Genomic DNA, 16,175 nt, shown 5'->3' with positions numbered 1-16,175 from the left:
AAGGGATAGATTCGGGTTTAGCACAAAGGAGACAGTTCTCACAAACATCAGGCTGCATGTGAGGTAATGAGTTCCCCATCACCTCTATAGTGTATTACGGAGAATGCCAGAGCAGAAGGAACGTCAAAAAGCCCCTCATTTTGCAAGCATGGCAGTCAGGGCGGCAACTCAGAAATATAGAATGATTGCAGACAAAGGAGCTTAATTAAGATCCCCTGCCTGCATGTCTGAGGCCCACACCATACACCGACCACCCAGATGTCAAGCACGGATCACCTACAAAGGGCCTGGGCAATGGAGACCCTGCCTGGGTTCAGCTTCAGTCTGCCACTGGCTGAGTGACCTTGGCAAAGTAGCAGCTGCCGGTACAGCCCTGCCCACATCTCCTCCCTGTGCCCCCTACTTTCAACCTGAGGACTTTCCTGGAGCAGCTGGAAGTGCTGGGGAGTTAATGCCCCTGGACACAGCCCTCAACCAAGGACAGATGGGAATGTGTGGATGAACAGCCCAGCTCCCCACCTCGAGGCATGTGGTGTGCCTGGCTTTCTGAAGCTCCCAGCGGCTGAAGCAGCTGTTGCCTGCGCTGGCACTCTGTGTGATAACACCTCAATTGCTTCCTGCCCTTCCCCGCTCCCTTCCCCATTCTCCAAGCAGGACTTCCTGGGGTCACCTCCTATTTCAATGAACTTCACTTGAATTCCGGTCTTGGGGAAACCCAGGAAGAGACAGCAAGTTACTTAACCTCTTGGGCTGGTCTCCGTTCCTCTGGATGGGAAGATTCTGTGAGTTAATAGAGATAAAACAGTTGCCAAGGATGCTTGGCAGGATGTTTAATAAATGGTGGCGGGGGAGGGGAAAGAGATAAAGAACCTTTATTTATACAAAACTCCATCTCTTCCCATTCCACCCTCCTCAGCAAACACAAACACCCAGTGATGAAATAATTTTTGAGATGCACACAAACAAGCATTCTTCAACCTGAGGTGGGAGTTGATGATGTGTGGGTGATGTGCCTGGTGTCAGCGTCTTGGTCGCCCCAGCTCACTGGATCAGGGGGCCTGAGCCACACCTTCTGAAGCAGTGATGCCAGCAATGGCATCCCTGGGGGCACACGCCTGCCCCAAGGTTGCCAGGCATGCCTCCTCTCTGGGGATCCAATGCTTAACAGGAATCCCAGCCTTGCGTGGGAAGCTGGCCACAAGCTGTCACGTCTCAGAAATCACAATTTATCATGTCCTTGGTTAACTCCGCTTAATTAATCACCCCTCTGCAGCTCAGACCTTGCCCCCAGCGTCAACTTCTGTTGAATGAATAGACATCTCTGGGCAGATGACCACCCTTCCTGGACCTCAATTTCCCAAGGCCTCCCAAGTCAATTCCCCAGTTGGCTTGGTGAGTTTCTAGGCTCAGCATCCAATCTAGAGAGATGGTGGTAGCTACTCCGGAGTCTGGGCAAGAACTGGGTCAGAGTGACAGAATATGCCTTGAGTATGCCAGGGACAGTCTGCTGGCACATCTGTGAACCAGTGAAGTGGCCAAGGTGCACAAGCCAAGGTGCCCGGGGAATCTCCAGATGACTGCAGGTGCCTCTGTGGGCACAGCTGCCTGGAGCCCCCACTCCCATGGGAGGTGGTGAGCCGGGGCCAGCAAAGGGAGCTGGGGGCGTCCAGTCCCTGTAGACCTGGCGTCTGAGAACTTCACTCCAGAGTTCCCAGGGTCTTCTGGAACTCTGCCAGCCTGGCGGCCTTCCAGGGGCAGGCATTTCACAGGCCTGATTAAGGCCCCATCTCCTCTGTAGACTTCAGCAAGGAGCGGGCACGCACCTAGGGAGCGTCCATGCACATGGGGCCTGGGGAGGGCATGGCAGTCACTGCAGGAGCCTGGCCTGAGCTCTGGGCATGGCTGGGGGCATTGAACAGAGGGCACTTACCCTCCTCTGAGACACCTAAGGGTGCTAGGGAGGCCGCAGAGAGGCTGGCTGCCAGTGGAGTCCCCTGGGGCAGGGAGTCTGGGGCTTTCAGCGGACTCAGCAGAGGCGAGGACCTGTCCCCACAGCAGCAGCCGCAGCAGGGGCTGGCCACAATTTGCGCCTTGCCAGCTTCCTCCTGGCCGTGGCACTGCTTCAGGTGGCCACATAGGTGGCAGGTGAGGGCTGAGTAGATGATGCCGTTGCCCAGGTCGTCCCTGAGAGGGTCTGTGACCGGCACGGGGGCGAAGAGGGGTTTCTGTCCATCGTCTCCCTTGACTGCTGGCTCCAACTCAGGCCACTCTGAGTCCTGAGGACTGTGAGGGGGGTCCGTGTCCAGGCCGAAAGTGAACAGGGGAACGGGAGTGGGGGAAGGGGTCCTGGGGCAGCCAGAAGCAAGGCTCTGGAAGGGTTTGTAGCCCCCTTCCCCGCTGCTGGGGTCAACCCCAGAAGTCGCAGGGCAGCTGTCACTGCTGGCAAGCAAGCTGGAGAAGGCCTTGTAGCCGGCCTCTTCAGAGGGCCCGAAGCCGGCCGGCCCACTGTCCCGGGTGCCACCCTCCTTCACCGCCTGCACAAATTCCCGGTAGCCGCTGCTAGGGGCCGAGGCGGGGCCGGGGGCCGCCCTGTGCTGGAGCACCCTCTGACGCAGAATCTGTTCCCAGGTCTCTGGTTCCGGCTCGGGGGTGGTGGGGATGTTGGGGTCCACTTCCCCCAGGCATTCGGCCAGCTGTGGGTCTGAGTCAAGCTCTCCAGGGCCCGAGGACTGGCTCAGGAAGGTGCTGAAGCTGCGGTAAGCAGGGTTGTCTGAGATGGTGGCGGGCATCTCTGGGAGAGGCAGGCCGGCTGGGTTCTGGGTTGGAGTGGCCGGAGGACTTGACTCTGGGCTCAGAGGCTGTTCCTTGTCCTCAGATGATGCCTCCTGGGGCCCCACCCTTGGGAATTCGGCCCAGGGCCTCTGAGCATTTGCATTTTCTAAAGGGGGAAGAAGGCAGGACTCCACACCTTGTGGACTAAAGCCCCCAGTCTCATCTCTGAGAAGGTGCAGGAACAGGCTCTCTGTCAGCCGGGCCGCAATGTCCTCTCTGCCCTCCTGGAAGAGGCCCCCGCTGTTCTCAGGTGATGGGCAGAAGCTCCCTTTATCTTCCTCCACTTCCTCTTCTTCCTTCTCCACTTGGGCCTCAAACAGCTCCACGCACCGCACCACACTGATGCTCTCAGGCCGGAGGATCGTCTTGCTGACCTCCACGGGGCACCATGCTACTTTCCCAGAACCCTGGGAAGGCCCATTTCTAGCAGCCTTAGAGAAGTCGTCATCCCTCTCCATGCCATGCTCCAGTAAACAGGGCAGGAGCTTGGCAAGACAAGTCTTCCAGTGTCTACAAAAACAAAGTTTAATCACAGTTCACTTTCTCCTCTTGACAAACTCCTATTCACCCTTCAAAGCCCAGCTCAAAATCACCCTGAACTGGTGTTGAGACAGGCTGGGACCTGGGACCCTTTGCTGCACTGCTGCAATGCTCACACTGGAACAAACCTCTCCTTGAGCAACAGAATATTAAGAAACTATATGGAAGTAAAAATAACTGTGTGCATGCTACAGTTGGGGCAAACAATGGACAAAAGATACAAAAAGACCCCAAACCTCAACTGCCACTTTTGAAGAGCTGGGAGCAAAAGCAGTGTCAGGAATAAAAGCAGGGTTCTGTGCATGCCCCCTGCACACCACACCACCAGAGAATCAGGCAAAACACCTATGCCATCTTTCCAGCCCAAGCCCTGGACACACCCCCGCCCTCACCCTGTATAATGAACCAATTCGCCCCTCCCTGGTAGTCAGCAAGGGAATCTGTTACTTGTTCTCCACCCCTGCTCCCCACTGCAGCAGGGGCTCTAATAAAGCCTTGCCAGGATTTCTTGTCTGACCTCTAATCAACTCCCCACGTGGTGATAGTGGTAAAGAACCCTCTTGCCAGTGCAGGAGACATCAGAGATGTGGGCTCAATCCATGTGTCTGGAAGATCCCCTGGAGGGGGGCATGGCAACCCACTCCAGTATTCTTGCTTGGAGAGTCCCTTGGACAGAGGAGCCTGGTGGGCTACAGTTTAGTCCACAGGGTCGCAAAGAGTCGGACACAACTGAAGCAACTTAGCAAGCGTGCACGCACGGCTGCCTTGCTTGTTACCACCATCAGCCTTGCTCAGGACAGACTGGGCATCCCAAAGGGGTTCACTGACCACCCCCCAACCAATGAAACTCAGGGGGCTCAGTTGGCAGTTGACCTACTCAGACCACCCCTCCCTCTGCCACCCCTCAAAACCCAGTGTCACAGGACAAGTGCTGAACACCCAGGAAGGAAAGGCAGACATCAAGGGGGGTGTGACTCCAGCTTCAAGATGGGGCCCCCCACCCTAATTCCAGCCCCTTACATACGGGCATTTGGCTGGTTCCTGGCCTCGAGACCGCTTCCTCCACAGTGACACCTAAAACGTGGAAACAGCCAATGACACAGAGCAGAGAGGCCTTCCCACCCAGCCTGGCATCCAGCAATGCTCAGAGCCTGTTTGACTTGAGGAGACTTGACATCATCAAAATTTCTAAATTTGGGGATGATTTGTTATACAGCAAGAGCTAACTGATACATAAATGACACCATGTGCTGTAATATTCACTTTCTGTGAATTGTCTCAGTGAATTCCAACATCAGCCCTGTTATAACCACTACTATAACCCACATGAAGGAACTGAGGCTCAGAGAAGTTAAGCAGCTTGTTAAGTCTACCCTGCAGATAAGCGACAGTGAGGGTTCAAAGCTGACTCCAGAGCCTGCCTCAGGGTCCCTGGAGAACTGAAGACTCACAGACCTTCCGTTCTAGACAGGACTTGTATCCCCCCCTGCGCCCCTTCCTAGAGAACCCTGATGGTGCTCAGGCAAATTCCATGTGGCCACTGCACTGGGGAAGCTGGCCACACTCCTAGCTCAGGAGTGTCCATCTGGATGGTCCATCTGTGAGGAGTATTCCCACTCCTTATAGGGGAGTGCTTTATGAAAGAGGCTGTGATGTAATTCAAGTCATTGAGAATGGAGAGATTTGCTGGTGCTTCTGGGGCAGTTTCCTGCTCTTAAGAGGAAGAAACGGAAAACTTGTTCCCTCTTCAACTCCTTGTGACCTCCTGTCCTACACGGGACAGGTACCTCCCTAGGAGATGATATGCAGAGGACCTCAGAGACCTCAGAACAACAACAAAGCAGGAAATCCAATTCCAGAGGACCCCACCCCCCAAGCTGAAAGAACACTCATGGAAGCCAAAGAAGGGAAGCCAAAGCCTCTAGCTGTTGACTCAACCTACCCTGAAATCTTCCTGACTGCCCACGTGCAACCCGCAAAGTCAAGAGATATCCCTAACACCCCACGTGTCTTGACATGTGTTTCCCGATACACACGACCCAAAGCATCCTCACCCACCCCTTTTCCTACCTGAGAATCCTGGATGACAACAGCCACGAGGGGGCTGTGGGCTGGGTTGGGAATTTGGTCCCACCATTCTTTCTTAATCCTAAAAAAGAAAGGACAAGTTGTTGGTCCCTGAGAATCACTAACAGGTTGATGTTCTCCCCATAAAAAAGATTCACAGTCACCCAGACTTATTAGCTCAGAGATCACGCTGATAGATTTCTGGCTCCCTCACCCTCACCCCGTGAAACAGGTTCTTCCACCTCGGGGGCATTAGAGCTGGGTTCGGGTCCAGCGGTTTGCTACCCAGAGTGGAATTCCTGATGCGGCCGCCTCCGCCCCAGAGGGAGCAAGTCCCTGGGAATTAGGGGAGACCCAAGCGGCAGAGGGACTTCCCAGGTGGTGCAAATAGTAAAGAATCTGCCTGCCGATGTAGGAGCCACAGGAGACATGGGTTCGATCCTTGGGTTGGGAAGATCCCCTAGGGGAGGAAATGGCTACCCACTCCAGTATTCTTGCCGGGAGAGTCCCATGGACAGAGGAGACTGGTGGGGTACAGACTATGGGGTCACAGAGTCAGACATGACCGAGCAGCTGAGCGCAACACACATAAGATGCAGAGAGAGAATCCTGGGTTTCCCCTTCAACAACCTTTCCTCTGGAGCAGCGGAGGACAAAGTGCCCAGAAGAAGTCTGGCATGGCCGGAGAGGCCAAGGGGTTCCTCCTCCCTTCCTGGGTCAGGGCTGGGCAGGAATCTTCTCAGACTACCTCTTGATTAGCCTCCACCTACTCCACTCAGTCAGTTACCACCCATTTACTGAGCACCTCCTAGGTATCACTCACTGTGCCAGGCTTCAGCGGACAAGACAAACAGAAACACCTGCCTTCACAGAACAGACCTTCTAGAAGATGGAGACAGACAAACAGATGCAGAAATGACTATATGACATCATTCATTCCTGACAGGAAGTGCCAGGAATAAAAATAAAGGCCATAAGGGACCAGAGAGGAATAAAGAGTGTGATCCAGGAAGGCCTCTCTGAGGAGGTAGCTTCCGAGAGGCGACTGAAGGTGGAGGAGGTGCGGGTCTCAGCAATGCCTGGGGAAAGGGCTTTCCAGGCAGGGAGCACAGTGAGTGCAAAGGACTGGAGGGAAGAACTTGCTTGGGTTGGGGGTTCGAAGAACAGCAAGGAGGTTGGAGAACTAGGATACAAAGAGTGGTGGGTGGAGAGGACAGATGATGGGGAAACTGAGGCTCAGAGAAGGGGAAAGACCAGCCCAGAGGGCTCAGAGGTATCAGCGACAGACGTGGAGAAGGGACCTTGCATTCCCTGCACACCTACTGTGCGCCTGGCAGACTGCGGATACTCACTCACCATCAGCCCTCCACCATCGCCCTTCCTTATGTGGTCAGCTTAGGCCCATTAGTCCCATTTCAGAGGTGGGGGGACTGAGGCTCTGAGACTCCACATTCCTAGGGCTCATGCTCACTGGAGACAAGGCTCCTTGCACCCAGAGCTCCTGGACTCCCTTAGGACTCTTGGGACTGATGAAATAGGGACCCAAGGCTAAACAGAGGTTCAGAAACTCGGTCATACAGTTACCAAGTGCCAAGGCCAGGATCCAAACCCAGGTCTCCTGATTCTGCAGGGCAATCGTCTAGAATTCCTGTCTATTACCACCTGCCTTCAAATGTTTGGGGCGTACCCTGGGTACGATCCATCTCCCTTCTGCCAAAGGAAGGCCCTGTCCCCGGCCAGCTCCATCCCACCGTCAGGCCATCACCCCTCAGAGGAACCCGCCCTGGCACCCCTGGAATGTACCCCAGCTCATCTTGGCCCGATTCCTTCAGTGCAAGGGTCACTATGGGAAACAGCCATGGTTACTTGCTGGCCTGGCATCTTCTGCCTCCCCAAGAACACAGGGTCCCTGTCCGTTCAGTGCCTTGCACATCGTAGCTCCTCAGTAAGTATCTGTCATTGAGCAACAGGGCTGCAAGCTGTCAGGTGAGAGGGGAGATTCCTGCCCACTCCACACTCCGGGGCGGCTGGAGCCCGGGACTCACTTGATGATGCTGATGTAGCAGGACACGCACACCGCCAGGACGATGACGCATGAGATGCCGACGCCCAGCTGGAGGCGCTGCTCCCAGGTGTCCTCGTAGTCTGGAAGCAGAGGGAAGCTGTGAGCCTTCGGTGCGCCACATCCAGCCTGGTCTCCACCTCCCAGAGAAGGAGCCCGGGGCTCTGGGACCCTCCAAGACTCTGCGTGCGCTGGCTGCCGTGGCAGCTCCTACTCCCCGCTCTGAGCCCCCGCCACCCTGGCTTCCTCGCTGTCCCCTGCTCTCCCAAAGCTCAGGGCCTGAACTTGCCTCTCTTTCCTGAAGCACTGAAGTCAAGTGCAGAGACTTGGAGTTCCATGCCTTCAGTTCAAAGCCTGACTCTGTCAGAGACTTGCTGGCAACCCAGGACAAGAGGCTCACCCACTCTGTGCCTCAGTTTCCTCATCTGTACAATGGGGTTAATAACTACTTAACTCATTGCTGTGAGGCTTATACGATTTAATATACATGTGAAGCAGGGCCTGCAGAAACAAAGCAGTTTTCACAGAGCTGGACCCCTCTCCTTGTTCACTGCCAGGTCCAGAAAGTTCTCCCTCACCCCTTCTCTAATGTTACCTTCTCCCATCCCTTTTCCCTGCTTTATTTCCTTCTCGGACTTACTAGATCTAGATCTCATTTATATTTTTGTTTACTCGTTTATTTACTGTCTCCCTTTCCAAAATGTCAGTTCCACAGAAACAGGGATTCTTGTCTGTTTTGTTCACCACTGATCCCTCGGCATCTAGCACTGGGCTAGTGTCTAATATGTAGTAGGAGCTCAAGAAATATTTGTGGAAATAATGAATGAGTGTCCAGCACATGGTATCTGTCCCACACAATCTATTTCCCTTCCCTTCTCCAGGTCAAAGGGGAAAATCCATTGGATTAAACTTTCCCAAGCACTTACTATGTGCCTGGTGCTATGCTGGACAATGGAGACAGACACGGAGCAGGCACCACTCACAGGGACTACAGCCCAGAGCTGGACACAGATGGTCAAGAGGCGTCGACAGAACAGGATGAGCGATGCTGAGAGGGGCGTGATGGGTTGGGGTGGGGTACCTGCCATTATACCTAGCACTTTGAAGAACTCTTCCTACAGTGAGCGTTCACAACAGCCCTTCCTTCTCCCACTGTTCAGATGATGCCTCACGCAGCCTCCCCCACCCTACAGCTGTCTCCCCTTCTTGGCCAGACTGTGATGTGCCCCCCTGAGGTTTGGGCCAATCATGGGCCAAAACTTCTCCCCTTTTCAGGTATTTGAGTTCCCTGCCTCCCTTGCAGTTGGGAGAGGCCATGTGACAGTCCTGGCTGATGAGATGCAAGGGGAAGTCCACCAGGACTGGAACGGTTTTTCCAGTCCTATGGACTTTTCCAGTCCCATGCACCTTCCTGATAAAAGGTGCACGGGATGTACTCCTTGCGGCAGCCTTCCATTCCCTTTGGGCCTGGGACGTGAGGGTGTTTGCAGCAGACAGCCTGGGGCCATGAGGTGACAGTAGATAAGGACAAAATGCTACCATGCTAGGGGTGGCAGAGGGAAAGACAAGACTCCGGAGTGACGTCACCGAGCAGCAGTATTCATTGGCTAAACCTCTTTATTTTTTTCTTTCTTTTGGCCACGTAGTGCAGCTTGTGGGATCTTAGTTCCCTGACCAGAGATTGAACAAGGGCCCTCAGCAGTGGAAGCACAGAATCGTAAAGCCTGGACGGCTGGGGAATTCCCCTGTAAGGCCTCATTTTATGTGAGATAATTCAATATCTTTACTGAAAAAGTCACAAAGTGTTGTTTAGGGGAACAGAGTACCAGATGAGGGACTGTAATTCCCAGAACCCCTTGCAGCGATGTGTGGCCATGTGACCTTCCACCAATAGAACTTGAGAGGAAGTGATGTGTGTCACCTCTTGCTGAGGCTTTTAAGAAGCAGCTGTGGTCTCCCCACTCTCATTCCCTTTCTGCTGGCTGGATTCAGATGATGGCAGGGCCCTAGAGCAGGGATTCTTCACTTGGGGACTTCCAACATGGTTGCCATTAGAATTTAGGGGTCTGGGAGCTTTGACGGGAAAGAAATGATAGCTTTATTTTCACTAACTTTTAATATAATTTTATTGATTGATTGATTTATGGCTGTACTGGGTCTTCATTGCTGCACAGGCTTTTCTCTAGTGGCAGGGAGTGGGAGCCACTCTTTAGGTGCAGTGCACGGGCTTCTCACTGTGGTGGCTTCTCTCGTTGTGGGGCACAGGCTCTAGGGTACGCAGACTTCAGTAGCTGTGGCTCCTAGGCTGTAGAGCTCAGGCTCAGTAGTTGTGGTGGAGGGGCTTAACTGCTCCATGGCATGTGGGACCTTCCCAGATCAGGGACTGAGCCTGTGTCTCCTGCATTGGTAAGCAGATTCTTTACCACTGAACCACCAGGGAAGCCTTCACAAACTTCTGAAACCTGGCGTTTCCTCCCATTAGGAATGGAGACAGCAAGCTACAGTAATAGCAGCATCAGTCACTCAGGCCCCAACAGAAACCACAGGTATTCTCTTATCACCCGATGGCAGGAGTACCATGAAATATCCTTTAAGCTCATCTACTTTGAAATGACCGTACTTATGAGAACTACCACTAGATCCTATTTTTAATGTGTTATTAAAGAAGCCTATATTCTTAGATAGCAAATATATTTTAAAATCTTTTTATAATCACATTTCAATACAACTAGGTTTCCATTGAAATCCTCTGTACTTTATTTCATACATTTAAAAATATTCTGGCTTGTGGTTGTCAAGGGGGAAAGGGGTGTGGGGGGAGGGATGAACTGAGAGATTGGGACTGGCCATATGCACACTACTTTAAGTAAAAGAATTAATCAACAAGGACATACTATATAGTACAGGGAACTATACTCGGTACTCATTAATAACCTATATGGGAAAAAAACCCTGAAAAAGAGTAGATATATGAGTATGTATAATTAATCACTTTGCTGTACACCTGAAACTAACATAATATTGTGAATCAACTATACTCTAAAAAATACTGAGATGAGGTCCACAGGCTTCGCTGGACTGTCCATGATGCAGAAAGGCTAAGAATCTTTGTCCTAGAAAATGATGGAGCCACAGGGAGGAAAACCAGCTAGCAATCAGCAAAGTTCATGTTGAACTGTTACCTGAGCGAGAAATCCACTCCTATAGTGTTAAGCTGTGGAACTTGTGGGTTTGTTACTGTAACCTACCCCACACCCTGACTGTATACCACATCAGATGGAAATTGTGTTATTGCAGTTAGAGGCATCTTATGATATGGAAACCAGATATTGGGCTGGGGTAAGTGGCCACGGAATAAAAGTGGGGAGCAGAGATGCTAACTGCTGAGCATTCCCTGGTTGCTAGTGGTTAGGGTTCCAGGCTTTCCATAGAGTGACTCTAATTCAATCACTGGGCCCTGGTGGGGAAACTGAGATCCTGCAAGCCGCGAGGTTAAGGCCAAAAAAAAAAAAAAAAAGAAAAACCACACACACACACTCACGAAACCCCCCAAAAAACAGAGACAGAGAGAGATGCTAACTGCTCAGGACTCCCGGGAGGGTACTCACAGTTAAGCCACTTGGTGCTGGGGCTCCACGCGCTCCAGCTGCTGTTGTAGCTCTGAGCCCAGGCCTTCACCTGTGCGCTGTAGGAAGCTCCAGACCTCAGGGTGCTGGCCGCGACACGCAGGGTGGGCCCCATGTAGGTCACATTATAGGTTCTGAACTGGTGGGAGAAAGGGAGCTGTCAGTGCATCTGCTTGGGGGAGGGCAGAACCAGCTCCCTCCCAGGCTGCTGTCCTTCGCTGACCCCACAGTGCTGAAGAGCCACCAGCCTGGGTATTTGGTTACTCCTCCAACTCTAGGCCACTGCCAGCTTCACGACAGTGACCAGAGTCAAGCAAGATGGGTCACAGAACCCACTCTTTCCCTACCCTCCACACCCCCTCATTGATTATCCATTTGATGTTACTGAGGCAAGCTGATGAATCCTTCTGAGTTTTAGTTGCCTCATCTGTAAAATGAAGGTAAGAGTTCCTACTGCTACTTTCTGGCTGTGTGACCTCAGATAAGTGACATAACCTCTCTGGGCCTTGATGTCTTCTTCTGCAAAATGGCGATAATAAAAGTGCCGTCCTCCCAGGGCTGTTGTGAGGATTAAGTGGGTTAATACAGGTCAGTACTTCAAGCTGGGCCAGGCATGCAGGGAGCACAAGAGTGATCTTTCTGAGCACAGACAGGGTTGCCACGTGCCTCTCTCTCCTTCAAGGGCCACTCTAGAGCCTCCCCAGTCAAGCCCAGAATCAATGGCCCATCATCTCAGTCCCGCCCAACCAAGCCCCTCAATGAGAAAGAACTTCCAAGATCTGCCCTTAAGTGAAAAGGGCAGGATGAAGACTAGCACGTGTTGTCTGTTGGCTTTGATATTAAAAACAGAAAGGGAGAAGGCTTAGTGATGGTGGCAGACAGGCTCTGAGATGGCCCCATGAGCCTCACCTCATGTCACGTCCTTGGGTCCTTCGGTCCCCTCTCCTCTCCTTGCCTGGGGCGGGGGATGGAGGGCATGTGACTTATTCTGAACCAACAGAATATGGCAAAGGTGATGAATATGTAGGGACCACACGGATGCGATTCCATTATGGAAGACTGTAACTCCAACCTGCCAGGAGACTCTGGCTTTGAAAAGGTCACCAGGGAAGGAACTGAGGGCGGCCTCCTGCCAAAGGCCAGCAAGAACCCGAGGCTTTCAGTTCAAAGCCCATGAGAAACTGAATGCTGCCCACGTCACAGGAGCTCAGAAGGAATCCCCCTGCCAACTCATGTGTGTGCACCCTTGAGAGACCCAGCTAAGCCATGCCCAGGCTCCTCACCCCCAGAAACTCTGGGGCAATAAATATGTGCTGTTTCAAGCAGTCGTGTTTGCAGTAATATTATAATGTTTGCTTGCTCAGTTGTGTCCAATTCTCTGAGCTCCTATGGACTGTAGCCTGCCAGGATCCTCTGTCAATGGGATTCTCCAGGCAAGAACACTGGAGTGGGTTGCCATGCCCTCCTCCAGGGGATCCTCCCAACCGAGGGATAGAACCTGTGTCTCTTACATCTCCTGCATTGGCAGGCGAGTTCTTTACCATTAGCGCCACACGGTCTGGTATAAAGTGAGCGGAGCGGAGGTTGTACACAAAAAGGAAGCAAAGTCCTAACAGCCTGCTGGAGAAACTGGAGGGCAGCTGGTACAGGGTGGAGGTGGCAGGAGGAGACCCAGGGCAGGGAGAGAAGGGCACTCTCACTGTTACTGTCCCTTTCTTTCTAAATTGCAATAAACAGGAAGCAGCAGCTGGAGCTGGTTCACAGAAGGAATCATACACTCTAGGGAGGATCAGGGAATTGAGAAATATTTTTCTAAGAAACAAAAAAGAAATCAAGCTTCCAAGGAACTACTTGCGGTACATTTGTTTTTTTTTTTTTTTTTTAACAAATGGGCCAGGTGTTCAGGAGGCTGTTCTGGGCAAAAGATCCCAGGGGAGGGGAAAAGAGCACAGGCTGTGGAGTTTAAATCCTGGCTTCGAATTCCAGCTTGGCCATTTCCAATGTTGGGACTCTGGGTGAGCCATTCCACCTCTCCAAGCCTCAGCGCCCTCATCACTAAAGGGAGAGACAAACACCTCTCCACCTGCAGGGCTTTCCCAGCCATTAGTCACAATACACATCATGCTTGGCACATAGTAGGCACTCAAGAAATGATCACGAACACGGCATTCACGGCCCTCAGTAGGCTTGAGGCCTCATTTTCTGCCTTTTCACTGTACACACTCCCACAGCCCCATAATCCTCAGATACGCCATGAATTTTCATACCTCCAAGCCTTCTACCTGGCCTATCCTCTCGCTAGAGAAGTCCTATACATCCTTCAATGCCCAAGCCAAAACTCCATTACAGAATCTTTTCCAGAAATCATCCAGGATAAGGAGTAGCTCCATCTCCCGAATTCCACAGTGAGTTTCTAATATTTTGAGAATTGATCCCACCGGTCTGAGCCACAGCTGGTGTCTGCAGTACTGTAGCAAACACAGCTGGACACCCACCCAGCATCCATACCACTGGGGTCAAGTACTCAAAGCTCTGGGTAGGTAAACCTCTGTCTCCAGTTCCAGGGTTAATTCTCATTGGTCCAAACCAATCATGGCTATTTCATTCCCTAGCCTGTGATTGGTTAGAGAGGGGCAAGTGACCATCTCTGGCCAATGACTAATGAGGGGAATTCTTCCCAGCCCAGTTTTGTCCTTGGGAAGAGAAAGCTGGGGGAAGATGTCTCATTAGCTTCTGCTCCATCAACAAAAGAAGCTGGAAATGGAATTCTGAGACCTGGGGCAACCCTGAGCACCTACATGACCACTAAGCCACAGCCCAGGCACACTGACCGATTCTGTCCACTGGCTGGAGTGTGGTGCCAGGCTGGAGTGTGGTGCCAGGTCCTACACCCAGCTGCATTTCAGCCAGCCCAGTCTCTGTTCCCTGTTCCTCAGAACTTCCTTTGAGGAGCCACCCCTCCCTCATTCTCGGCCCATCTGGTCTGGGCGGGGTTGACCGGACCCGCTCCAGAGTGGGTAATGTAATCCTCCCCTGGCCAGTGTGAACACAGCCCCAGCATCCCCCTCCTGCCTACAGCCTGTGACAGGTTCAGAGACTGGCATGTGGTCCCAGGCAGGTATCTGATCACTGGCCCCGGGACTTTTACTGAGGCTATCCGGAGGGAAGAACTTTTCCCACCATGGCTTTAAGGCCGGAGCTTCTATTGGGCATATTGGCCTCTATGTGAGCAAAGAGCCTGCTTAAAAATGAGGCCAAGGGCTTCCCTGGTGGCTCAGTGGTAAGGAATTTGTCTGCCAATGCAGGAGACATGGGTTCGATCCCTGATCTGGGAAGATCCCACGTGCTGCAGAGCAATTAAGCCCATGGGCAACAACTACTGAGCCTGTGCTCTAGAGCCTGGGAAGCCACAAGTACTAAAGCCTGAGAGTCCTAGAGCCTGTGTTCTGAAACAAGAGAGGCCACCGCAATGCGAAGCCCGGGCGCCACAACTAGAGAATAGCCCCCGCTCCCACAACCAGAGAAAGCCTGGGCAGGAATGAAGACGCAGCACGGCCAAAAACAATAAATAAATGAAATTATTAAAGAAAAAAAAATGAAGCCAGGGCTTCCCTGGTGGCTCAGTGGTAAAGAATTAGCCTGTCAGGGCAGAGGACATGGATTCAATCCCTGGTCTGGGAAGATCCCACATGCCTGTGGAGCAACTAAGCCTAGGCACCACAACTACTGAGCCTGTGCTCTAGAGCCTTCGAGCCACAACTAAGGAGCCCAAACGCCGCAACTACTGAAGCCCACGTGCCTGCAGCCTGTGCTCTGCAACAAGAGAAGCTATTGCACTGAGAAACTCGAGCACCGCAGCTCCAGAGTAGCCCCTACTCACCGCAACTAGAGAAGGCCCGCCTGCAGCGACAAAGACCCAGCGCAGCCAAAAATAAAACAAACAAACAAACAAAAAAAATGAAGCCAGCACAGAATAAGGCAGGACCAAACGATGGAGACTCCAGGATACTGGATCCAACTGTGACGAGCAAACACATGACCTTCCTTTGGATCCCATAGGTGGTACCCTTTTCTCCCCTCCAGCCCATCCCCTGAGCTAAGCCTTCACAGTTCCAGGAATTGGAAGGCGATTTACTGACCAAACTGCCTCCTTCTTTGGCATCTATGTCAACCCCCTCTTCCCAACTGCTCTGAGCCTCTCCAGTACGAGCCCGCTACCCTTCCTGTTCCTGCCCCACATCCTGGCCCAGTGCCAAGGAGGGAAACCACACCTGAGAGATGTAATCAACACCCACCACCTCCCCGGCTTGGCCAGAAAGAGAGGAAGCAGGAACAGAGCTGATGTGGCAGCTTAAGACGTCTGGGGCCTCTCCGCGGCAGATAAGGTCAGGCCGGCCTGGCTTCCAGGACACGAGGCATGGTCCCAGCAGACTCTCAATAGTTACAGACCAGGGTCCAGGAGGACGAGATGGGTGGGATTCTGAGGCCCGAGGCTCTCAGGGGAAAAGGAAGATGACGTTTATGACGTTGTCATGCCAGCCAGGGGCGCCTGTCTGTGTCACCCACTTTGTGCTCTCCACAGCCCTGCGGGGTTGGGCACTCTTGTTAGCGCCAAGTTACAGATGGGGAAACCGAGGCAAGAGGAGGGTGAGCAAGAAACTCAAGATCATGCAGCAAGTGGCAGGGAAGGTACTGGAACCTGGCTCCACGGGGCGCCAGGGCCCCTGGCGTTCAGATGTCGTCCCTCCAATGTGAATATCTGAGGCGAGAACGTGAGTGCACCTAAAATAGAGGAGGGCTTAGCCATCCATTGTATAGCCCTGAGACTATTCGATGGTTTCTTACATATCAACTCTCCCTGTTTTAAAAACGTCAATGCTGTGCGTGCAAAGTCGCTTCAGTCTTGTCCAACTCTTTGTGACCCTGTGGACTGTAGCCCACAAGGCTCCTCTGTCCATGGGATTCTCCAAACAAGAATGCTGGAGTGGGTTGCCGTGCCCTCCTCCAGGGGATCTTCGCCACCTAGGGCTTGAACCCACGTCTCTTAC

The 16,175-nt window shown here is 52.7% G+C and overlaps 1 protein-coding gene across 7 annotated transcripts in view; it reads right to left on the bottom strand.

The window, feature by feature from the left end:
• Positions 1–856: 856 nt before the first annotated feature.
• Positions 857–16,175, bottom strand: part of IL4R (interleukin 4 receptor) — a 50,253-nt gene continuing 34,934 nt past the window's right edge. For all 7 annotated transcript variants that reach the window (XM_061401478.1, XM_061401483.1, XM_061401480.1 and 4 more), the window contains 5 exons: positions 11,110–11,266; positions 7,485–7,584; positions 5,443–5,521; positions 4,397–4,446; positions 857–3,342 (listed from right to left, as the gene is read on the bottom strand). In XM_061401478.1, coding sequence (XP_061257462.1) covers positions 1,824–3,342; positions 4,397–4,446; positions 5,443–5,521; positions 7,485–7,584; positions 11,110–11,266 — 1,905 coding nt within the window. In that variant the 3' untranslated portion in view covers positions 857–1,823. The remainder of the gene's footprint in view (positions 3,343–4,396; positions 4,447–5,442; positions 5,522–7,484; positions 7,585–11,109; positions 11,267–16,175) is intronic.

Source organism: Bos javanicus, chromosome 25, assembly GCF_032452875.1.
Source record: "Bos javanicus breed banteng chromosome 25, ARS-OSU_banteng_1.0, whole genome shotgun sequence".
NCBI classification, from domain to species: Eukaryota; Metazoa; Chordata; class Mammalia; order Artiodactyla; family Bovidae; genus Bos; species Bos javanicus.
This window is presented reverse-complemented; position numbering and strand designations above follow the sequence as displayed.